Here is a 26,909-nt window from a genome sequence, read left to right on the forward strand (position 1 = left end):
CACTTACCTGCACCATTCCAACGCCTCTACAGTGAGTTCCATAGGTTTCGAATTTGAGTGCGTTCACAACTCTCCGTGGTGTATAACACGTTGAAACACGTTACGTTACAATAGTTAAATACTTGAACATATTGTTCAACTATCTACAGGACACGGTGAGAGGTAAACTCGTAAATGTATCTCATTTATGCTAAATAGATCGATAAACGTATTGTCATATTATTATTCGATTCTGTATATCATTAATTATAATATATACATACCTATTGATCTAATTTTAGATTTGAATTATATCGACTTAGAGCCCCCCTCCCCCCAACCATCCCTAGAAAATAGTCTTGAGATCCTACTGAATTTGAATACATTATACTATAATATTTTCTCTCAAGTAAAATTGCTTCGTTATAAACTATAGACCTGCACTAAGCAGTTTAATTGCATGGGCTATTTACATTTAATTTTAACACTATTCGTCTATAACACTATTCGTCTTATAATCTTTTTAAAATGAACTATTACTGAAAGTTATTTATCTACTTAATTATATTTAATGGGTGTAAAGAATAAATAACTAGTATAGACAAAATAAACAGTATACATTTTTAATTCATAGTATTCCGATTTTCGAATGACGTATACAATTAATATTATTATATTATAAAGGTTTTAGGCGTTTTATAGGCGATTTAGCTGTATATGTATTGTAATAAAATCACATTTCAACTTTTATGACTTATAATAATAATATTGAGAAAATTAAACGTATTTTCATTGCACTCGCATATAATTTCAATGACATGGAATGAAAAAGTTATAATAACTTAAATGGTTGAGAATATTTTTATTAAATTGATCTATATTATGTATACGTATATAATTTGAGCGGAAATATTTTGTTCGGTATTTGGTTGGCTAAATTTATTGATCGGATTGAGCAAGACAAAAAGCACAAAACATTTCTAATGTTAAAAAAATATGTATTGTTAAATGGAACTGTTCAAAAAGAATATGGAATGAAAGGGTTCTACTTCATCTAACCTGCAGTGAAATATATAATTTGTATGAGTATTGGCAGTCATGTAATAAAAGTACTTTAGTGTTAAAGTATTTAAATACTATTTTAAGTACACAAGTACTCAAATACGTATTTTAAATACTTTTGGAAAAAGTACTTGGACAAGTATTTTAATTACGTTCTCATAGTATCTGTATTTAAAATAAAGAACTAATTTTCAAATACTTTAGTGTGAATATTTTTTATTTTCAATTCAATTGCGTAAAATAAAAATTACAAACTGAGAATATAATATAATATACTACTGTCGTATATAATAATATATGTTTTTAAGCTATTGCACAGTTTTTATCGCGGGCCTGGCGTGGTGACTGAAAAAAATATTTTCGTAACGAAAAAGCGTGACCGTATATGTTATTATTATTTTTGTTATTTACAGTCTAACCAGTTTTCTAAGCAAAAAAAGTCTCAAATAAAATACGTACGGCGTTTATCTACCATTTATCTACAATCTACCATTATCAAAAAAAAATTCATTTTGTCATTTTCTGTTCAGTCGTCGCGTTCAAAAAGTATAACTTGAATTAATACCATACAAAAATAAATAGTTATAAATTATAATTACAATATGATACATAGCTACGAAATTGCCGCGGCAGTCGTCCCCGAGTGCCTCAGACTTTTATTTTTATGACTTATACCCAACCAAAAATTAAAATACCTTGACAAATAAAAAAAGAAGAGCAATTTATAGTTACACCAAATGAAAAGTTTAAGATAATGATGTATACAAATAATGTAAAGTGGTAAAAAAATTAGTTTAAAGTATCTGTATTTGTCCTCAAATACTTTTTTACTAATGATTCAAATAAGATGTTTATATACTTTTCAAAATAATGTATAATATGCATTTGAATACATTTATAAAGTACCTTTTACAAAACTGAATATTAGGAATGATAGGACGAAATAAACGTTCTAACTGGATATATTTATTTTTAGCTCTATCTTATTCAAATTCTTAAACGTTAGTTTTTAAGTTGACTTTATAATTTATGATGGTTACATTTAACTACAGTTTTTATTTATGCATTGCATGACAAGTTGTATTTTACATCTATAATCTATAGCTTTCAATTTTTACATGAATTTAGGAAATAAACCATTCATTTTTAGAGTCCAGCTGAAGTTAAATATTATAAAAACAAGCACACCTAGATACAAGACACATAAAGTATAACTCCCAAGTAATGAATCATGCAAGCAGTAGTGTTATATATTTATACATAATTTTAATGTTGGATTACGTACTGAAATAAAAAAAAAATATTATTTACACGATCATTGCGAATTGCGACCAATTAAAAATTAAAGAATATATCTTGTAAAAATAATAAGAAACGCAATTCAAGTTCTGTTATTTTGAAGAGTATAACTTTCGTTTATTCGATATAATACAGCAGACACAACGGAATAACTTAAAAATAATAATAATAAACATACAATAAGTGCGCGTTAATAAAATTGAATTTGCGAAAGAGAACACGAGACAACATAATATATATCACGTAAATCTATTTGAGAGGGGAAAAAATGACTTTAGCGATCTCGTATTTGCCAAAGTCTTTATTCGCACCCATCCGGAAATTTACGACGGCTTATTGTTAGTCGTCGCATACTTAAATAGTATAATAACGAGCGAGCGTCGAGAGGTTGTTTATCGTCGTCGAACGATTCGACTGCTGTTCGCGACCGTAAAAATACAATTTTACACTCGGGCCCTTTGTTTAATTGCTATTATTACAAAATATATCATTATTGTTTGACCACCGTCCAAAGTCGTAGTGCTCGCGTTTCATTTAGAACCGCTCTAGACCGCGCAGACGAGACACGGTCGGAACGCGTCCTGGTAATGGTTAAAATGGTACACGGATGATTGTTGTCTCGGTCTTACAACTTACAAGTACATAACACGGCAAATTTACGTTCAGCAGATCACGTTTAACTCGGTTAGTTTAAAAATTAGAGTGAATCGACCTATTATGAAACTCGGTGGTAAGAACATTATCTGTGTTTTTATGTGAGTTTTTCTACGATAGTTCAGTTTTTAAACGAGCATTTTTAATTTCCGCTATATTATATACGCATAACTTACTAAAAAATTGAACTATCGTAAAAAACCCACATACAAACACAGATAATGTACTTACCATCAAGTTTCATAATAGGTCGATTCACTCTAATTTTTAAACTAACGGATCTAAACGCGTTCTCCTGAGCGTACATTTGTTATGTTACGCACTATGGTCTATGACAACAATTATTATTAATGGATATGTAGCGTCCTCTTAACACTTAATATTATATAAATTATATTATTAGACCCCTTCCAACCAGTGATCACAGAAGTGAAACAAAACTTGTCGGTCTGCATTACATTCAGGTACAGTAGACTGCAGAATCAATGGTTGGCATGAACTAGTTAAAAATGTAAAGTAAAGTTACTTTTAATAAAGTTAAATAACGATAGTTACTTATTTTATTGTAAAGTAACTTCGAACTTAACGAGTTATATTTTTTCACGATATGTTGTTATTCAGATACTTTAGTTAGATAATTATGTCAAGTTAATTTTTTTTCTTATAATTATAATAAACCCTATAAATTAAAAATATATTATTTTGTTTGATCAAACTAATTCTGTTTATAAGCCAAAAAAAATTATTCGCAAATATTATTTATAACTTTTTATTTATTCACACACTATAACGGGACGTGCCTTTATGCACACCATAAAACATTATTTGATGTGGGTATTTGTTGTAAATACTAAATTGTAGACTGTCAAACATCGGCGTAACTGGGGGGCCTAGGAGGGCTCCATGGCTCATGGGTTAAATTGAACTTTGGTGCTCTAGGACTCTAGCCCCTGTACTTAACTATTAAATCCTATAGTTATATCTATACACTCATGCTGTCGAAGGGCTAAATGCACTGTTTCTGTATTTCAATAGTAATCAAAATAACGTATGTAAATACAACTTGATACAAACTTCCGAGATGACAATCTTACTGAAGTCCTAAACACATACATTTCAAAACTCTCAACAATTACACTGCAAAATAAATCCAGTGTGATTTTTAAAAAGACCTTTGTGCCATGACCTCTTAAAAAATAAATCTAATAAAATGAACCTAATTAATTAATAATGTCTGTTAGTATAAGGTTCTATACTTCTGTCATCGGATAGCCTTAATTTCTGTTTATTTTTTCTGTCGATTACTCTTATTATTTATACTATACAATATTTTTGTTTAAATGTATTTACTTTTGTCAAGTTTTATTATGTTTGGATAATGGGTATAGATTTTAAAATATACTCAGCTTAAAAATAAAAATTAACTGATTTTTAAATAAATAATTTTTTTTAATTTAACTTTTAAACAAGCAAAGTAATTTTTAACTTTAAATTAGCTTTACATTTTTTATACTAACTTAACAAGTTTTTAGCTTTAGCCTATAGTTAAAATGTACCGCCCTCCTTATATACTACAGCTTCAGAGGGTGGGTTATTTGCAATAATCTCATGTAAATCGCATAGTACTATTTGGTCTTATAAAATTATTTGGTCCAACTACCAATTTCCATCACCGATGTGGTGATGAAATATAGACAATGAATGTAAAAAATATGTGACATTTGACTGTTTGAATCACATACACTGGCACTAGCGGAGATTAAATCAAATTTCGAAGGAGCGCGGGTGGGCATATGTTTTTTATATTGTATCGCGCCTTATATCGAAGTGCCTTAGAATACGCCTACAAATATTATTATTAATTTGTATTTTGTAAATTCAATAATAAATCGCATTTCTTCAAGCACGCGTGCTTGGTCGGTCGAATACATAGCATTGCAACAATATTACCTGGTTCGGAATCTGATTCGCCGGCTTCGTACACCTTACGCCGACGTCATAGTGTTCAGTCTGGGTCGGTTCCACTCACACTGGCGTACATGAATTGTCTGCACGACTGCCGTTATCCGCGAACAAATATTTGATAATAACATATGTACACGTATTATTATGTTATTTGACGTGTCTTCCGAAACTCGGACAGGTCGCGGTCCCCTCGGGCCCAGGAGAAAATCGTTTCGTCAATATTATATTTTGGTAATGGGTTTTTTTTCACTTGTCCAAATGTTTGCATTGCTCGGAACAATAATATTCTAAACTCGTCGTAGAGTATTTATCGTTGCCTATGCGTTACCCCTTGCGAGAGGTTAGATCTTCGTTCTTTCGACTGCACCAATAGGTTAGATGATATTGTTCGCAAAGAAAGCGGAAGTATGTAAGGTTAGGTCGTACTGTATATTATTTTCAATTTTGACGAGTGGGACGGAATTATAAAAACAAAACAAAACGATTCATAATAATATATAAACACAAACATTTTATTGTTATTATTCCTCTATAAATCCAAACGTAAAAATATACACAATAACGAGACAATACATTATAATATTATTTTTCTCGATATCATATTATAATATTATTATTATTATTATTAAACAGTTATAAAAATATATAATTCCAATATATGCTCATGTTTTTTTCCAAAACTATATTCAAACATTAGTTTTATTAATTTTGAAGTGTTTATATAAATAAATAAAAAAAAGTCGTATAAATGTGTGTAAAAACGAAAAAATCAATTAAAAAAATAATATTCCAGGTATAGGTATACAATAATATTAATATAGGTAATAATATTATAACATTATGTATAGGTAATAATAACATACAGAGCTTACGGGCGGGCGGCGGAAGTGCAGGTCACTTGATTTTTTTTTTATTTAACGTTAGAACAAATTTTGTGTTTCGTCGTGTATAAATTTGATACAGCAATAATAATTATTATAATAATATAGTTCGTTCGATCTGAATGACGCGTATAATATAATATAAAATGCACAATGCGTAGGCGGAACTATTATGACTGGCGTTAATGATTGTACTATGCCCGTTGCGTGCGATAGTTCGTACGTCGATATTATAACAATATTATTAAATTATAATATTTATGGTAATAATAATATAAATTGTATATAAGTATTATATTACACTGCATTGCATTTGCGTACTGTACATTTTTGTGATACTGATTATTTACATAATATACTAATACATCGAGCGGCAGCAGCTATTCGCACAACTAGAGGCCGTGATCTTATAATAGGAACACGCTTAAAGATTATTTACATCAAATCATTTATATCATGATAATATAATAATATTATATAATATAAATATATATATAAAAAAAAAAAAACAAACAAACAATAAGTAAACAATAATCATAGTACGGTTAAAAATATGTTATTGGTCTTACGACAAAACGTTAAAGTTTATAGCAGCGGGATATATTATTAATATTAATGTGTGGCAATTTTTTTCTTCTGTTACTCGTAATATTGATTTTATATATTATATACGTATATCGTGTATACATATATATATACATAAAGAGTTTATACGCTACACTAGCTACTACTACAACTATAAATTATTTACGCAGTTGAAGCTGAAACATAAACAAAACGCATGTGACTGAAATAAAATACAAAACACGAATATAATAATATGATATTATTCTACGGACGTTAATATGGCAACAAAAATACAATAATAATAATAATAATAAAAATAAGTAATAACTAATGAATAAACTAGTGCCGAAATACTGAGTAAAAACTTATTTTCAAAAAAGGATAAAAATATTATATTAATAGAACGGCGTGGGGGTGTGTATAATTATATTATAATATTTAGCGTAAGATAATTAAAATAATATGTATTATGATGATGGGAAAGGCGCGGCGGCGTAAGTATCACTCGATCAAAAGAACCTCTGGTACCACTGGGTAGGGGGCGGAGGGGCCACCGTCGTGGTCGACGTGGTTTTCGGAAGTCTGGACCCGAATTCCCAGAGCCGGACGTCCTGTTTCTGTTGGGGCAGGTGGTGCTGTAGCCGGTGCTGCTGCTGCACTGAGTCGTCGAACTGCTGCTGCTGCTGTTGTTGATCCGGCCAACCCGTCGGCCACCACGTGGGATGCCTGCTGCTCTCGTACATCTTGTTGGTGGTTCTGTACGGGGCTGGTCCGGGGAACCTGATCAGGTTCACGCTGTCCGCCTGCACCGTGGCCGAAGCCGGGTCTTCGTCTCCTGGGAACCGGACTTGCACGCCTCCACCACCGGCGGCCGGACGCTTGACCAGCGCGGTGGCCATGTGGTTGTTCTGCTGCTGCTGTTGGTGATAGAACTGTTGCTGCTGTTGCTGGTACAACTGTTGCTGCTGTTGGTGTTGATGGAGCAGTTGCTGCTGTTGTTGGAGCTGCTCGAACTGTTGCTGCTGCCGGATACTCGCGCACAACGGGTAATACCGATACGCGTTCGGAGTCGAACAATCTGGTTCCGGTGACGACGTTGGCTCTTCCGGTTGATCGTCGTAGTATTCGGGCGTGACCGTGTCCATGACCGGCGACTGGGTCCTTCCACCCGTTGTGTACGGCAGCCGTGTGGTACTAACCGGTCTACCAATACCGCCGTCACCGTTGACTGCGGCGGCGGCAGCCACGGCTAGTACGGTCACTACGTCCTCTTCTTCGGTTTCCGGCGGAGTAGTAGCCGTCACCGGATTGTCCGTCTCCGTCACGTCAACCGCGGTAGTGGTAACTACAGGTGACGAAAACGAAGACGAGGGTAACGCGCTGGCAGTCGTCTTGAAGGTCTGCGGCGAATCTTCCGTCCCTGCAATCGTCGTTTTACTACTGTCCACGTACCTGTGAGCACAAACATAGTTAATGGAATTAAATACGTGAGCGTGTATGACAGCTGTGATACTAATTGTACGCTGTAGGAAGACTAAAATGTGGACAATTTCGGTGGTGTCTAATCTTATGAAACGCAAGGGCAACATAGATTTTAATGGTTAAGTTATATCATGTAGTATATCCCTTCCCCTTTTAATTATATGGTTAACACAACATTGGTAGACAACATTATCCGCATCATAAAATGTAACACAACAGAACAAGACAACCATTGAAAGTGTTGACGGTTGAAGATATCACCTATACTATGTCTGTCAACGTGATAGTATTTGTTGTATGAGTCATCGCTGTGATGATTGAAGTCAAAGTTTGTTCAGAAACACTATGATATACAACTATACCTAATACCTATATAAACTATATTAATACAATTTTTTAAACCCTCCGATACCATAAAATGTAAGGTATTATACTCTAACGCTTGATCACACCTAGGTTGACGGAAACACTACAGTGATAGGTATACGTATCGTATCTTCTTATGACCATCATTTTTTTTTCTTTTAAACTATTGTTAGACCATTGACACATCTCCAAGTAACATAATTTTCATTCACTTAACGTGGTTAACCTACTATACAGAGATAACATAATATGTATTGTACATTTGTACAATGTACACTAAACGTAATAAATAAATTATTTAAGTTCATAACATCCTAGCTAGTTTAATAGTCTAACTTTGCGTTGACACTATATAGACACCTAATTTACGTATACCTACCTAATCCTTGGTCTTCGCCTCTTCGGGCTTAACTTTTCTACGCGCATGGAGTAGGCTATCATGTTTTTATAATTTTCTAGTATACCTAACACAACATGGAAAACACCATGGTGCACCCTATATAATTTATATGTACAAAAACTAGTTTTAAATTGAAGATTTTAAAATTGCAAATACGCATATACACTGTCACGATATATGACACAATGTTGTAAGTTTTTTACCATATCGATATGTAAATATTATGCTAAACACGGAACAGTCGTATATTTAAACGTTAAGCTGCTCGCGCGTTAATGCGACAGTTTCAACTGTATTAATACTAAAAGAGAGAAATTAAAATTAAAATTTTTCTACTTGCGTTGAGTTCATTAAATTGTTTTCGACATTTAGGTTTAATTGAATAATAAAGAAGAATTTATAAGTTTCGTTTTCTAATTCCAACAACGTGGGAATATAAAACGTTTTATATAAGCGCGGGAACGCGAATCATTTAAATTTTTTTTCACTATGTATTTATATGGCCGTCGGGGCATGATTTCATTGAATAGCTGAAAATAACATTAGATAGGCATATTCACTTTCACAGAAAAAAATAGTTTAGAGATTTGCTAGCGATTTTGAGTATTTGCGTGCAGAACGTACATATCGCAATAAAAAACATCAAGCGGACGCGCGATCCGAACATACCAATACAATTAGTTGGGCTACCTACATTTTTTAATTAATTAGTCGTTTTTATCATACATAAAAGAATGGCTCCAGAATAGTAAAAAACACACGTTCAAAAACTCAAAAACTATACAAAACTAATTGAAAAATACGAGGAAAAATATTAATATGACAGCGATGTAATCGATTTTAGTCACGTCTATAATAGCATGTTGTTGTACCTACACCACGATTATAGATTCTATCTATAATCGTGACCTATACTAACTTGACTTGGGTGATTTTTGATTTATACACTACGGTCATAATTTATTGTTATAAATATAATAGGTAGTCGTGTCCATATTCATAATTGTACATACTCTTTAGTGAATTTATGCTGAATTTTATTATTGTTAAAAAATCAGCAAGAATCAAATGCTTCATGGGCATAAATAGAGCGACAGGGGGGGGGGGAGGTATAAGGTTGGCTTAGGTTGGCTTATCTCTCCCAGGGCCATCATAATCCCCCTAGCTATGCGGGTTTTTCTTTATTTTAAATTTTAATATTTATGTTTAAACCACTAGTAATAGATATGTATAATTATTATAAATGTATTTAATTCGATTATTAGTACCTGACTAATTACATTTTTTTCTTTTATCACTCATATTTTATTAGTATGATATTAATTCCTATCGCATAAAGATGAAATACTATTTTCCAGATGATTTGGTAAAAAGTTTTCGAGGTCCTGAAAACTTTTTTGGGCATGTAATTTTGAGTTTACACAGAGACAAAGAAAATAATGAAAAATAAAAGTCAGCATTTAATTAAAATACCTATTCTTGGTTGCCATTTTGTTTCCCCTCCGCTGGACTTCTATTTCCGACCCTTGCCTTAGGACACGTAAATAGCTTTTCTTTCGTTACATCACAGACATTGAATTACCTAATATGTAACAACTACTAAAAAGTGGCAGCCAATGCTACGGGAACATGGCGCAAGATAGATTTACAGATTTAAACTGCAGAAGCATCGGAATATAATATTACAATAATAAATTGCAGTTTGACTTACTTTGTTTTCGCGTACGTCACGGTGGTAGTCAAGTCATAAGAAGGCGGAGTGACAGTGGAGACGTCCTCAGCGTGCGTCGTCTGGTAGCGGTTACGGTACGGTCGGGGTCTCGCGGTATTCGCCGGATCCGTCGTGACAGCGGTCGCGGTAACGGTCACGGCAGTGCGGTCGTCCAGGTCGCCGTCGACTGTGGTCGTGATGGGATGGTCGGTGGTTGCGGTGTCGTCGTCTTCGTCGTCCGCAACGGTTGTGGAGGTGGCAGCGGCGGTAGTAGTTGTAGTTGTAGTTGGATTGGTTGTCGTGGTGGTTCCGGCCGTGGTGGTAGTGCCGGTAGTGAGTTCGTCCAAGGAGTCCATCGTCTGGTTGTACGAGGAGTCCACGTCACCGACCATGCCGCCGCCCAACGGTATGTTCAGTTGGAACGGTCCGGGGCTATCGGTCTTCTGTGACGGCGGGTCGGTGGTCGTCGTGGTGGCCGGCTGGTACGCCGAGGCACCCGGCAACATGGGGAATCCCCCCGCCACCCCCACCAGCGCCGTACATGGAATTCAGCTGCTTGATCAGAAAGTCCCACTGGGCCGCCTGGTTGATCTTGACCACCTTGACGCACCGGCCCATGCTGTCGGGCCGGTAACCGTCTGAACACTTGTTGAACGATGGGGCGACGAACACCGACTTGGGCGTGATCCGCCGACCGGCCACGCCGCCACCGACGCCACCGCCAGCGGTGCCCACGCCGCCGGTGGCCAGCGGCTCGTCCCTAGACGGTGGCACCAGCTGTTCCTCGATGATGACCCAGCTGCGGACGTACTCGTCCTCGCCCTTCTCGAGGTCCGCGGACGCCCAGCGGGACAGCAACAGCAACAGCAGGGCGCTCAGACGCAACGATCCGGTCATGCCTCCTAACCTAACCGACCGGACGTCGTCTCTGAAATTCCTCCATATAACCACGGACGCCTGCGGATAAAAAAATAGTATTAAAAATATTTGTATTTTCCATTTTTGACACAAGTACGATTATAATAGGCGATTGTAATGGAGGTAAGACGGTAATATGAGCACGTCTACGGTCTACCCATCACAATATTGTTGTGTATAATATGCGAAAATGCGTAAATGTATATTTATATTGTATATTTATAGTAATAACGATAGCGGCGTCGCGGAATTAATGCGAAATTAGTTCCCGTGGCGTCGTCGGTATAAAACTGAAAAAAAAGTAAGTGCACTATATAGTATATAATATCCTCAAACCACAATGGTATTTAGACCCCACCCCCTTGTTATACGCCACTCCGTGCGTAAATTACTTCGGTAAATCGATATTTCAAAACCCATCTTTATATTGATTAAACCAGCTGCAGATAGAGAGTAGAACCTAAAAAAATGTTTTAAAAATGAACAAAAAAGAACACAATGACTACAAAAAATCAGATTAAATTAAAAACTTCTTCAGATGTAGTGGATAATGATAATGTTGTCTTATAAATTTACTCAAACACCAAAAACAGCTTCGATGGATTCGCGTTTGATTCGAACTTTGCACCAAAAGTACAAAAAAAAAATATTGATCCGCTGTACAGTGTGTTTGCGGTTTCATTAGGTACGATAAATATTATTGATGTCATTGTCACCGAATTTGGTTTTTATTGTGTTGCAGATGAAACGCATTAAATCTTTTGGTTTACAGTTCACACAGATAATATTATATTATAATGTCCATTACTATTGGCATTGTTAATAATGTACGATTTTTTTATCGTTTGAATTTATAAATGATCTACTATCATAACTGAAGCGAATAATTATTATTTTTTAAATCTTTAGACGTATAATAATAGTACAATAATTATTATTGAACTACAAACGGGCAAGTGATTCCAAAACAATTATCCAATGGACCGAACGAATGTTACTCATTTATAAGGCGAATGCATAATATAATGAGGAACAATAACTAAAGCGTCAGAAAAATCATCTATTAATTAATTGTATTACTCGTTTTCTCCGTCATTTATTATACACAATATGAAATGTAGCGTGATGTAATAGTATACATTTAACGCACTGTTTGCAGAGAACTCGAAGCGTCATCCGAAACGTAAATTTTCGGTCAAAACGATTATTGTTATAATATTATTATCATTGAACACCCGCCGGCGTGCGGTGTTGTTGACACGATTTCTCGTACATCATTTCCGAAGGGAAATTAAGGAAAAAAATAATAAAAAAAATCACCTACGACGGAGAAGACCGGAAGGTCAAGCGAGCACAGCCACCGGGTGCAACATACATATTATTATATTATATACAATATAATACTACACATTATAATGCTTTCAAGGACACGTCTTCTTATCTCGCGAACGCGTACCTACTTATATATATATATATATATAAATAAATAAATACAAGTATGGGTATGATACAGACTCGTATATCGTACACATATTATTGTTCAACACGCCCTTAAAACACGATTATAACGAGGAGATAGCAGATGTAGTTGCTGTATAATACGTCGACGACGAAAAAGGTTACTCGGTTGTGCACGCACATACTTACACACTATAGGTAGGTATATACTATATACACATCTGTCGTAGGAGTCACCTACCCATATAATATTATAATACTACACCTTTAATACGGCTGCTACACGCATGACGGGCGTATTATTATGTAATTTCGCGAGGTCGGAGTTTGAAACGGAATTTACAGACCCCGATACGAACGTCATTTTACCTAAGAATAATTTCGACAACCCCTGAAGTCACTGACCGGCTGCTTTCTAAAGGATATTTTTTTTATAACGGTCCTCTTTACCGCAGATATCTATATAAAAGCCCTTAAAAAATCCAACACCACACGTGCTCCAGCTTCTTGACGAAGAAAATTTAGAATTTACGTGTTTAAATTTGGGCGATGTCTATTTCCAAACGAAGTGACATGCACATATAGACACCCATAATAAAATACATTAATACCTTTGAATATGGGCAATAATAGCCAAAAATGTTTAAAATAAGCAACACCCAACTGTAGTAATGACCTACACAGCAAAAATTATTATTTACATTTAAATTTCAGATATTTAATATTTATTATCTAATGTATATTATTATTTACATCCCTAAATCTATATGGTAAAATATTACATGGTTGAGTCATATTATAATACTGTTAGCGCATTTTAAATGGAAACAACAAAAATTGTTATGGTCTGTGTGTATATCAAATAATCACAATCACAAAATGATAAATAATTTTTTATGACTTTAATTTCAAAAATTATCAATATATTCTTAGAATATACTTATAGTTTATAAAGACTTGATTTAGGGGGATTTTTCAGTTTCTGGTATACAGGTCCATTTAAGCCCCGACCCCTATTTGTGCAGAAGCCTTTAAGTTGTATTGTTATAAGTTATAACCTATAAATGACTGCAGTACCTAATACACTGCAGACATTTACCGATGAGATCGATTTTCTGATATAATATATCGGCCATGAGCCGGTTGGTCGTCTAATATATTCGAATACAATATTAAAGGCGATTTACGGATGAAATTTAAAAAAAAAAACTGTTTTCAATTATTTCGATTACTACACAATATTCACGACCAAACTAGCCGCCGGACCGGGGTCCCAAGTCTGTATACCTACGTTTCTTTTTCATCTATTCTATAATATTATAGAATAGTATATTATACTGTATACTTAAGATTAAATCTCACCTCTTGCAGCACTATAAATCACGTTTAATCCGGACAGCGGAGAGAAAATCTCACTGAACGCTACCGCGCACACGCGGACGCACAACACGGTTTTCGCACTCCCATTAAACTATAAGTATAATTATAAGTGCGCAATATAATATTTTTCCATTTATAATCTTCCGTTGCGCGTTAAAAACTGGTCTCGTTCTATTAAGGCTATTACAATATTATCGGCGTAATACGCACATGTACGTGAACGGTACAAAAACAATAACTGCAAGTGCACCGCAAACGTAGGTGCGAGAAGAAAACGTTCGTACACGCAAAATTATTTTTATTACAATATTATCGCGGCCGACAAACGATTGGGGTAACGTGACGGAAAAAAAATAAAGCGAGAACACCTCTATACGGTACGGCCGGTAATTATTTATGTTTTATTTGATCTAGCCTCTAAGGAACAACAATCGGTCCGAGGACTTATCGCGGACAGGACTTGGAAAAAATCGTCTCCGATAACGACGACGACGACGACCGGATAACATTTGACCGGAATAATCGCTCGCGCGTCAATCGCAATCGCCTCCATAGTTATACATTCATAACGATAACAATAATATGTAGGTATAACTTATTACATATATTATAGGCACATGTATATATAAAAAAAAAAAATAGGAGATCCGTATAAAACTAATAAGACGGACCGTATCGATAACACGCGCAACAAGCCGTTGCGCAATGGATTGGTTTTGATTTTTACTCTTTTTACAGTCCGGGATATGACCTACATAATAATAATTATTAATTTATTATGATGCCATCGTCGTTGTCGGAAGGAAGTCCATATAACTTAAACTTGTTCAAATTCACCGGTGCGCCTCCTTTGCGTCATCTTCATTAATTCGAGACTGTCGTAATATCAATGCTTCTAGTAAAAGATGACGGTTAGGAGTGATATATTATTCATTCTCTATTATCAAACTTAAAGGTTATAATATTATCTGAGTTTGGAGGTCAACGTTTTACGATATTTAAATTAATAAATTGTTGAATAATATCGATTGAATCTAACAATAAGTCAGTTATTGTTATAGTTTCTTTAATAGTTTAACCATCGAAAAAAGCCTCGGTTTAGAGTATAATAGATTAACACTTCCTAAGTAATTTGTATAATAGGTCACGGTAATATGAATTCGTCAGTTTGGATACAAAAATATGAGAAATGCAAAAGAGCGATTTCGCTATGCGGTTTAGCTACCTATACGTGTTTGACAGCGACAACATAATATTATGTTTTGCTGATATCCTCCCAATAATAATCAAAACACGCGATCCGTCGGCGGTCACGCGCGTCTCGGCCCGGCGTTGAAGTAATAATAATTAATAAATAATAAATAATAAATAATAATAGTGCACACTCGTCGTCGGTCGTCGTCGTCGTGTGGACGAATACGAATCAGAAAGAAAGAAAGAAAGAAATACCCATTGCTCATACGCGTCACTCGCGTCCGGGTGTTATGTCAACGGACTGCGCGACTTCTACGCTCTGGGGTCCGTACCGCACACAACCGCCGCCCAAGTGCACACAATATAATATTATATCATGGGGGCCGTAAAATAATGCGCGATAGTGATAATAAACTACGATAATAATATGTACTGCGAAGTGGCCATGAAATTCCCGTGTCCGTCGCTGCCAATTCCATAATAACATTACGCAAGTCCACAACGTCCTTTTGAATTTCACTCTCTAGATCCGTCCCCGCGGGTCCGTCTTTCCCGGCCGACCGAGAAAGGACCCATCATCGTTATTCGATACGGATACACCCGGGTCCATAATACGAGTACAGGGTGTTTATTTTTTTTTTTTTAGATCTGAAAGTAAATTCGATTTCCGTTTGTTCGCAAACATTTAATGATTACTTAGGGAAAGTATTTACCTACATCTAACTATGACGAACGGAGTGGTGCGTCAAAAATTTGCGTGGTGTCCCACTCAGCTACAGCAGTCATCCTATTCCCCGATCATAATATTATATAGACTTTAAATGCTCGTAAATCATCGACTGTTAATAGATCGAAGGTTATGTCAAGTTTATACATCGAAATTCTCAGAAAAATATTCCACTTCCGAATATTAAATAATAAAAAAATTGTGTGGCGATATAGTTTAAAAGTCGTATAAATAGAAAGCTACAATTATATTATCTTTAAATTTCTGAGAATTACGCGGTGGCCTCGTGATAAATTAAAAAATCGCCCCATAATCTGTGTAACCACCCACTGACGCACACGCATCTTCTATACTGCCCTAAATTATTACCACAGCGCGACCCGCCTTATTGTTCCTTTCAAATCTTCTAAAAATTTTCAAAATATTATATTTTCCACATAACAAAAAAATAATAAATTGTACACGCTATCATAGATGCTTTATCATTTAATTTCTGTTTCACGTATAGTTCATATTTTCCAAATTAATATTTTAATCTTGGAAATTTAAACCCAACAGTTTAAATGTCAAAAACAGTTGTACGACAAAGTTTAAATAAACAAAAGAAGAAAAACCGCCCACATAACTCCTATAGAGCGATACCGGGGGTATTATATACAGGCCCATGGGATATAAGCTACAAACCTAGATAGACAGATACCTATCGGTAAAATATATCTTGTAGACGAGGTGTAGGTATATTATAGGTAGGCACCGATCGATTATAGATTTATAACTATTGCGCGCGCGACGTATTTGGCTCAACGACTCTCCTCTTCACCCGTCACACTAATAATATCATTAAAACAATTTTTAGAGAGACGCATATATATTATAATATATCTATACGTAATATGTAAACGCACACGCAACGATGGACACGAAACAGTAGGTGCGAAGGTCTTTCGCCGCGGGCACGATATTATTATAATATTATTATTTATTATTATTATTATTATTATTATTATTATTATTATTATTAATATTATTATCATTATTATCATTAAACATGCACAGAGGCACCACCTTTCGCTTGTCAATAACAATATTTTATACATAAACACTGCAGCTGCGACATTGTGTGTCGCGCTGAAAAGTTTTGGGCACAAAATTTCACACTTTTCTCAAGGTTAGGTCTTTTGGGATCGTTTTTATTTTTTTAAGGTTATCGTTTCGACCGTTTTACTATGATACACAAACTCAACACTATCGACAGCTGGCTCTATAGGTATATTTGTTCGTGTGTTCATATATATAGTATTATATTATATATGACTATATGAGTAGATAACTATATAAGCTAGCACTCGTGCAGACGGACGACGAAAAAACATTTTTCGATTGTTTATCACGAGTACCTACGTTATTAGATCTCGGAAAAAAAGAACTATTCTAACGGACGGCAAATCGAGTGAATTCTAATGACTATTCCATAATGTGTTTACACCAAAATGTCAAATAGGTAATATATCTAACGTATATTATAGTATTTAGTACGATTGTATTCTATACACTATACGAGTAGATACACAAAAATAAATAGAAACGCTATTGCGCTATTGCGTTGTACAATAAAGTGAACGTTATTATTCATAATTCATAATTATTATTATAAAAATGTTCCAATACGTATATATCTAATGATACATAAGCCACCCAAAATTCGTCATTCCTCTAATGAACGGTTGGCGTGAAAAACTACCGGCTTCAATGGTGGAATTATTACAATAAACTTATATAAACCTCTACAAATAATGCGTGCAGTAGAGTTCCCTTTTTCGGAGTTTTTCCGCTTCTCGGGTCAATTTCTATTTGTTTTTTTATATAAAAAACGAAAAACTTAAGACATCAAAATGTCTCGAGACAAATTGTGCTGATGATACTCGCCTCAATAGGGTTGTACGCTATGGTAAAATCGTCAAAAAAAAAATTCTTTCACAAACCTAAACTATATTATATATTATTATCAATTCAATTTCGTCGCGCGAAGGTACAGGAAAATAATTGTTGACTTAAATGTAGGTATAATTAAGAATTGTTTTAACTATTAAAATAATTGCAGGGATGAACGGGATAATATATCAAGCGATAAGCGTAAGTTAGAACACGGGCAGTATCCAGACTGCACAGCGGATCATCAGCTGGCGTGCGGCATTAAGATTTCAACGCGTTATTAAAAATTAGTTTCTGCAGTTTGAAAATGTAACGAAAATATTATTATATACATTTAAAAAGAATGTTCGATCCTGAAACGCCGAACCGAACCGTTAATACGAATTATTTTGGTAGGTTTATATTGGCGCGGGTTTTGAATTCATCTGCAGATTTAACAACATTGGTAATTGGCAATATATATTTTTTAAATCATCCGTAAATCCGCGGCAAAAGTTGCCACTATTGTGCGCAGTGTGCTATAGACTTTGTTTTTCTCGTTTGATGACGACGACGATTCTCTCAGGAGTTCACGGCATATCCGCCGGCTCGCCACCCCCCACATAGATATTACGTGTACAATAACACACAATAACGTAATATTTTATACGTCATATTGTAAATCATACAATACCCAGATACATATAACCTACCTACTCGTTGGTGGTCGTATGGCGTACACATTTCGCAGGAATTCGGTTTCTTCTATATCGACATATACGTATATAATATAACAGTAATAATAATATATAATAATGTTTTGTTGTTGTTTATCAGGCACACACGCGTATTTCAAACACACCGCGTATGTCCGTCTACCCTATATAAAAATTCACTCGATGATGTGTGCGTGTATGCACGCCGACCATGTTGACACATATATTTGATAGATTATATAGGTAGGTCGTAGGTATAATGTTGTTTCGTCCGTTATGGCGTATTATATTTATTTCCTTCTTTATTTTTCGCTTCTGACATAATAATACAAATTTTTCAGACAGAGCCCCAAGACGAACAACCCTCGTCATCGTCCCCTTAAAAGTATACCGTATATATTCGCTAACGGCATTTTATCACGATGATCCGCGCCCTCGATTTCGATCCATATATACGGTATACGTGGTATATACAATGACATAGCACTATGGCGGACAATATAAATTATTATACATATATTATAGTACACAATGTTTGGCCACCGATATTATATAATTATAATTATATCAGAGAATTATTATAGGTATGCCCTAAAAATAAACTAAATATGTATCAACTAAGAATGACCATTGAAATAAAAATAATTATAAAATGTGTTAACAAATATGAAATAATAATCATTTAAAAGATATCCTCAGATAACTCGTTTAGATAAGTACCTACCAAGTTTTATTTACCTCAATCTGGATAAAAACCTTATAATATGGCGTAATTAAATGTTGTACTCACTATGTCACGAAATACGTTTTGATATACACATAGCATAAGTTGATGCAAAACCATACATTTTAAACATCTAAATAAATCAATTTGTATTTATGTAAAGTGATAATATATCGTCTAGGTTTACGTTCCGTTAAAATTCCAAGATGAAAATACACATACGTCGTCGTATCTATGTTATAACTTATGCGCAAAGTAAAAATCGAAAAACTTGTGCGCTGCAGTGCTAGATTTTAGTGGTCAAAGTAAGAACAAGTTTTCTTATAAAAATTATATCATAAAATATCGGTACTTAGACCGTAACATATTCTGGATATACTAACGCAATAAATATATACATTCGTTTGGACCTAAATGTTAACAACGTGCGAATGATAGGTCAACGTCGGAGGAACATCACACGCGAGACATGCTGGTCGGAGAACAAAACAATTCGATTCAAATCTGAATATAAGGTAATGGCAATTGGTATAAAATTACAGTGGCGATCGTCAAATGAGAAACAATATAATACCTATAACGCGATGCGATAACATTACGATGGTCACGGTCCAAATAAATAGATGCAAAATCCAGATAACTATACAAATAATATTATATATTTGCAGCGGAGGGCCTTTATACTCGGAATGTCCATCGCTTCAAACAACGGAAATAATTAGTAATAATAATAACAACAGTTATAGTCAAAACGATGGCCAGTATATTGTATTGTATTATTATAGATACATATTTTATATAATATGTATATTTCTTTATTTCAGGGCGATATACGTGGGACGCGGCAGCTGGCGGGAGTTGATAGGCAGCTGGGACGAGTGAAAAAACAGATGCTAATTTGAGAGATCCGATTACGGTTAAATTGCTAGCCGAACACTATTTATACATTCGCGTACATTACATAAATACATTAAACTTGTGCATGTGTGTGTGGTGAATATACGCAATCATGCGATATTTCGCGTGTTGCTGTTTATTTGTTCGTTATAATGTGTTGGTATTATCCCGAGTTGACGACCTTCAAATATAGGTACGTATTATAAGTGTATCGTGTATGTAACCCCGGTCATTCCGCAAGTACTCTTCGGCCGATCGAAAACAGAAAAACCGACGGGACACGAGCAGTAATGTGTAACGAAAACGGCAATATTGAATATACCCGAACACACAAATCGCCACAATTTACCACCTTGGTAGGTACCTATAACAACCCGTAAAAGTACGCATAATTATTCATTGCAGATGAGATGTGAGTGTACATCTCCTCCTCACTGTCTTCAGAATTCTTGTAGCACAACATTTTACCGCGAAAAACGTGCGTATCCGCGGGGAGAGATGACGCCAATTATCATTTTAGTCGGCTAATTATTTTTCGGGACATTTCAGTTTAGAATACGACCACTTACGACTATAATATTGCTAGTATGCGGCGATAGAACATGAGCACATGACCTGTTGTAGCCTATATAAGGCCGACTTAATAATCACCAAGTCTCGACCGACCGCGGTCGACGATAATAATTTGTAATATTTCACACAGAATTAAACGCACATCATCCGATCATCGTGCACTGTGCTGCACATAATATAATATATTTATATAATAAACAGTAACCTTACGCAATACTTTACGCTTAGTTGCAGACCGCGTTCGTGTCTTGCGCTTGTTTTACCGTATTCAAAACACGTGTAAAACGGATCGTCGACATTTGCATACGAAATTACAAAAGACGACGTTTTAATAAAGTTCACCCCGCACCACCACTGATGCGCGCGCATCGCACGATTACAATATATGTATATATTATATAGAGGTACACACTATATAAATTGCATAGATCACTCCTGCTGAATTAATGTATAATATATTATGCGGCCGTGAAACGCGTTCGACGTGCTTAATTTTATCGAACGGTCTTATAACTACTATAATATGTACCTACCTATAATAACTACATACTATACTATATATTATATACGTATGTATACAATTTATTATTATATATATTATATATTTTGTTGTGTCCGCAAAACTAACTAATTATTTTGGAATAGCTATGGTATGAGTACCTGATACCTACCTAGTTATCGTTGTACACTTTCGCGAACTATAAAACGCGTCCGCTGTTTAATGTTCTGCAAGTATTAAACTTACATCTACCTATAGATTCTATGTGTCTACCTCTAATCCACTAATTTTTAAAAGTGTATATTGTACACAATTTTTTAAAGCAAAATCAGTTTGAAACACCAAAGTCAAAGAACCGCATCACAACACACACGCTCACTCACATAATTATATTATTTACGACTTTACTGACAGCAAATATGTGAAATTTATTTCTTACATGAGAATCTGGGATTCTTACGTAGATATCTTACGTAGGTACAAACTTATTCGCTATGATTATTCATTGTTCCCATTATTAAATTTTTTGTCCACGAATTCTTTTTCGGGTTTACTCGCCTTCAACTGCCTTGAACAGTTGAACAAACGGTTCAACTTTTTATCTCATTTAAAGATATTTTTAAGCAATTACACACACGAATCATTATCATTCTATTTTATCACAATATATATATACATATTTGTCAGTACCAATTATTAATTATATACATATATAATATATATATCGTCCGACAGAAATCATTTCATAAATAACCTTCGCGTGAATTTAAATTAAATTATATTTGCGCACGAGAATTAAATTATATGTGTACTAGTATAGGACTTTTCTTATTATATTATTAATTTCTATTTTCTATTCTTATATAGTTATATAAATACAGTACCTACCTATATAATTACGAAAAGTTGCTTTAGTGCCAACTTATGATTGTTTTGCAAACCTATATACACAAATAATAAAAAAAATATTTTGGTTATTATTTTTATTTTCATAATTTACAGTTACACTTATAATATGGTGATTCATTATTTGCTTATACTACAATATTAGTTTGTTGATTTTAGAATGTATCTATAAACTGTATTATTTTGAAATCTAGCGGAAAATCAATTATTAATACAAAGAAAGTATTCATAAAAAGTTAGGTACGCAACGCGGGTTGTTCTTTGAAGACCTTTATTGTGAGTTAAACTATTGTTGAAAATTGTATAAGCACAATTTTGTTTTGGGCTCTGAAGCAATACTGAAAAACGGTCAATTCGTTTGTAGATATTAAAATACAAAAAAAAATGTATGAAAAACAGTTCAATTTTTTTTTAAACCAAACATACTATAATAGCTTGTAAACAGCAAGTGTCAAATAACAATGCGTTAAAAACTAAAATTATAGTAAATTCTTTTTTATAACATTAAATTAATGAAACGAACGCAGTTTAAAACCATTGTATAGGATCAACCAAGTCAAAAAAAATCATTCTGTTACAATTTGTCATAATCTGATTAAAATTTGCTTTCTGTTATAATAATATGTAACTAATCAAAATTTGCATAAGTCTTCAAATTTTCTAACTTTGATGAAAAAATATCACTGTTACACCGCAAGTATTTTTCATTATATTTTTTTCTAAAAAATGATAAATGTTTATTAAACTCGTGAATAATCCTAATATTTGCAGTTTGTAGCCGCATGTTTTTGGTTGTACCTATAACTTATAGGACATACGTATATAGTAGCATATGTATAGACATAATAATATAACATAGTATTACATAATATTATTGTAATACTACGCGATCTCATATAAACAATTTTCACGAAGAAGTAATATCGATGTCTGGCAACATCGTCTGTCGTCTCGTCAATCAGTCCCAAATCATGTGTGAGACTTATAACGATTGAATCGAAAACGCCCGAAAATACCACCGCGGATTCAGCAATACTCGCGAACGGCGGTGGAAAAATGTGCACCCCTGTCCGGGCGGTGGTCGAATGTGTGAGGAAACTCGCAGGAAAAACCTAATACCTACGCTTACCGTCGTGGTCTTCAAGATTATCGGTTGAACAGGTGAGAAAATAAGTATTATACGCATTTATACGCGAAACCTACAGCGACGATTACACGTCGCGCGTTACGCGATAAATATGATATAATAGCATCTGCAGGACACGACACCGCGGTGATCGCATTGTGTTTGAACGTGAAAAGGATGATAATAATATAATAATAATACGAACTGCGTCAGTTGAGATGCGTTTCGGGATCCTAACCCCGTCGGGGTCTGGATCCGCGCTGCGAGGCACTACACATTATTGCGTTAATATTATATTATATATTTTGCGCAGTGGATATTATATAGGAACGAGTATAATGATATTATATTATATCATGTTTTACCCGAGTGCGCAATCTTTTACCGTCGGTTTAAGGTATACGCCGCCTATAATCTTGTTTTCTGTTTTCGCTGTGATCCTAGATCCGCAATAGGGGAATATAATAATTATTAATATATTTATAGTGATTTTATCTAAATTGCCGGTATGCATGTACAATATGCATAAAACCAATTGATGAGTCTCAATTTTGTCATTATGGTTGTTATTTTTTTTAGCCCCCTTAAAAAATGATTTGTGAAAGTTCAATATCACGGATACGGCAGATAAAAAACGTAAATTTCAGTAATGAATCAGACGAAAATTACAAAATTGTTAACTTTATCAGCTGTAGGTATAATAGATGATCTAATATAATATGATTTAAGGTCGTGGCAAGTGTTACCATAATAATATTATATCGTAGTGATAGCTAATCGGCCTTTGAATGCAGCTGATTATAGACAAAACAAAATAATAGTAATGAATATACTAATATATACCCAAGTTAATGAATATTCAAAATAATAGGAATGACTAAAAATAATAAATTCATTGATGAAAAAATTTTCAAGTCATTGCTATTACTAGCCAACAATTTCTCCCTAATTATAACTAAATTATAATTTATAAATATTATTAATATATTAGGTACAACTGTACAAGTAATTGTAATAATTATATTAACTGACAGTATTTAGTTCACAATTTTAAATTAGTTTTGAGTTCCATTTTCTTTTCATCTTAAATATTTAAAAAAAATTAATAATAATAATTTGTTGAGTTCGTAAAATTAAATTAACTTTATTTAAACTTGTTAGTTATTAATTATTTGTTACTGCTCAACCCGTGAAATACCTTATAAAACTTTCAAAACGGAAATAATTCGGACGCAATTCGACTACGTAAATTATTTATGGTAAAGTTTTGTCCCGAACCGCTCTTATCGATCTGGGACGCAATGGTATAGGTATACTGCGAGAAATAACCGCGATTAAAAAACGATAAATCCTGTCCCCGGTTCAAAAATAAACAGTGGAAGCGGCGGATGAAAAGCTTTAACTATAAAATATTGTCAATTTAAAATTGATGGAATATATCGAACCAAAAATTGTTGTATTACTTTGTTTTATTCGGGCAGCTCTTGGTCAATGGCATACGTTATATACGCATAATATTATGTAGCTAAAACAAAATACGATTTGAGTCAACCCCCGACGTAAATATTTTGATTTTCAGACCTACAACTGTCCGTGATATACGGCTACGTTGATTTACAAGCGATGACAGCGAGTTCGCGGTCGGCAACGGTTTGCAGACATTTCAAACAAGAGGACCGATTTAGAAAAGGATGGAAAAGGGCGCACGAGTGCTCGTCGACTAACCAGAGCGTGACGGCCGACCGTCTTCATAAATGACGCTCCATCGAGTTTAGAAACGGCGACGACCGACCTAACTATACATAAATAATATATATAGCCTCTTAAGCACGATCCTTCCTCCTTTACTTTTGCCAGCTTCGATGCCGCGGGTTATCGTCAAGGGCAAGTTCGCACTTCGCCGCCACGACCTCTCGCCGACCGGCCGCATCAGGCACGAATATTATTAATACCATTAATATTTTACGATGTATATTATTATTATTTTTACTCCATTGTACAACTGTGTGTCAGTGTCACTTCCGACGAAACTACTCGATATAGTCGATAGTGGTTCGAACCTGCTGTTTATGCGTCGGGCGTTGTTTTTTTTTTACTCTCCGTTCTTTCCCAATCGAATTATTAGTTTTGTTTTCGACAAAACTGACAATAATATAATAATAATAATAATAATAATAATAATAATGAATAATGACGATACACACGCGTAAGTGCCTTATACCTACTATCCGTTCTTCGGGATACTTGACTAAAAATCCTGGGCAATTAAAAGACAGTTCGATACATACTATTATTATTATTATTTTGTTTCTATTTTTCTCAATTTATATCTTTTCATTGAAAGTCACCTACAAAAAACATATTATATGTCTATATTATAGACTGTAGTCATACGTTCGTTACGATATTATATAATCATACACCTTAGCACAATGCTTGTTTTTCAATATTATCGAGGTTTTACTATAGGTTTTATTATTATATATTTTATAATGCCAAGTATTAACAACCATAGCATAGACTAGATAATATTATTGCGTGTCGTATGACAATTTATACCTACATAATACGTATAAACGCATTATATACGCATTATATATTATTATATTCAATGACATGTGCGTATTTATACATCGTGGTTTTCAATTGAAATGCAATCTTAACATATTTTCCGAAATTTAGCCAAATTCATATTTATACGTTATTAAGTTAATTCGAATAAAATCAGGGAAAAAAATTCAGTAAGACTAACAAGACAAATTCTATATAGAAAATTAAATTATGACCAACTTGGTTTAATCAAATATTTATTGCAAAAATAAAAATATTATATGTTAATTGCCAATAACCTCTGCAAGCATAATAGTTACTTTAGTAATGTTGGAACATTCACAGCTGTTAGAGGTATATAAAATGTCATTATTAAAAATCAAAAACTAATAAATAATAAAACTTATTTTAATAAAAAGAAAATGCATTATGTATTTGTAAGTTGTATAATATTTGACAATTAAATCACAAGTATCAACTATAAAAACTGAAAAAAAATTTTAAAAAGATGGGTAAGTGGATGTTGTTCTGCTGTACAGTAGGTTACAAGTGGGTCACTGTATAATGGATAGTATTAAATTTGAATTCAATGATAAAATATCACTGCATAAGAAAAACGATTCTGAGTGGAGACGGTTTGTCAGTCTAGGTATTAGACATACCTATTATAGGTATACTTATCTATGGTATTAAAATAAAAATTGACCTATAATAGGTACATATCTATAATAAATTCCAAATTATTCATATCACAATATCCATTAGGTAACGCGTCATACATCAACAACAAACCGTACGTTGGTACTATCATAGATATATAATAGTATACTTTAGAAGTTTCAAGTACCCATGAATAATATTATACAATCACAACAAACAACTAAAATAGTTATTCCCAGTTTTTTATATGTAATTTCGTCCAAATTTGAGCTTAAAATGACTATAAAAATAAACTGCGCTTATG

At 34.0% G+C, this 26,909-nt stretch overlaps 2 protein-coding genes across 2 annotated transcripts in view; both read right to left on the reverse strand.

The window, feature by feature from the left end:
- Window positions 1-5,024, reverse strand: part of LOC100166244 — a 120,180-nt gene extending 115,156 nt beyond the window's left edge. The window contains exon 1 of the mRNA XM_029486520.1: window positions 4,945-5,024. The gene's annotated coding sequence lies outside the window, so the exon portion shown is untranslated. The remainder of the gene's footprint in view (window positions 1-4,944) is intronic.
- An 837-nt stretch (window positions 5,025-5,861) lies between these two features.
- LOC100570755 (AF4/FMR2 family member 4) overlaps window positions 5,862-26,909 on the reverse strand; it is a 64,137-nt gene continuing 43,089 nt past the window's right edge. Inside the window, exons 2-3 of the mRNA XM_003244920.4 lie at window positions 10,367-11,323; window positions 5,862-7,859 (exon numbers count right to left, since the gene is read on the reverse strand). Coding sequence (XP_003244968.1) covers window positions 6,917-7,859; window positions 10,367-10,872 — 1,449 coding nt within the window. The 5' untranslated portion in view covers window positions 10,873-11,323 and the 3' untranslated portion in view covers window positions 5,862-6,916. The remainder of the gene's footprint in view (window positions 7,860-10,366; window positions 11,324-26,909) is intronic.

Source organism: Acyrthosiphon pisum, chromosome A1 (genome assembly GCF_005508785.2).
Source record: "Acyrthosiphon pisum isolate AL4f chromosome A1, pea_aphid_22Mar2018_4r6ur, whole genome shotgun sequence".
In the NCBI taxonomy this organism is placed as follows: domain Eukaryota; kingdom Metazoa; phylum Arthropoda; class Insecta; order Hemiptera; family Aphididae; genus Acyrthosiphon; species Acyrthosiphon pisum.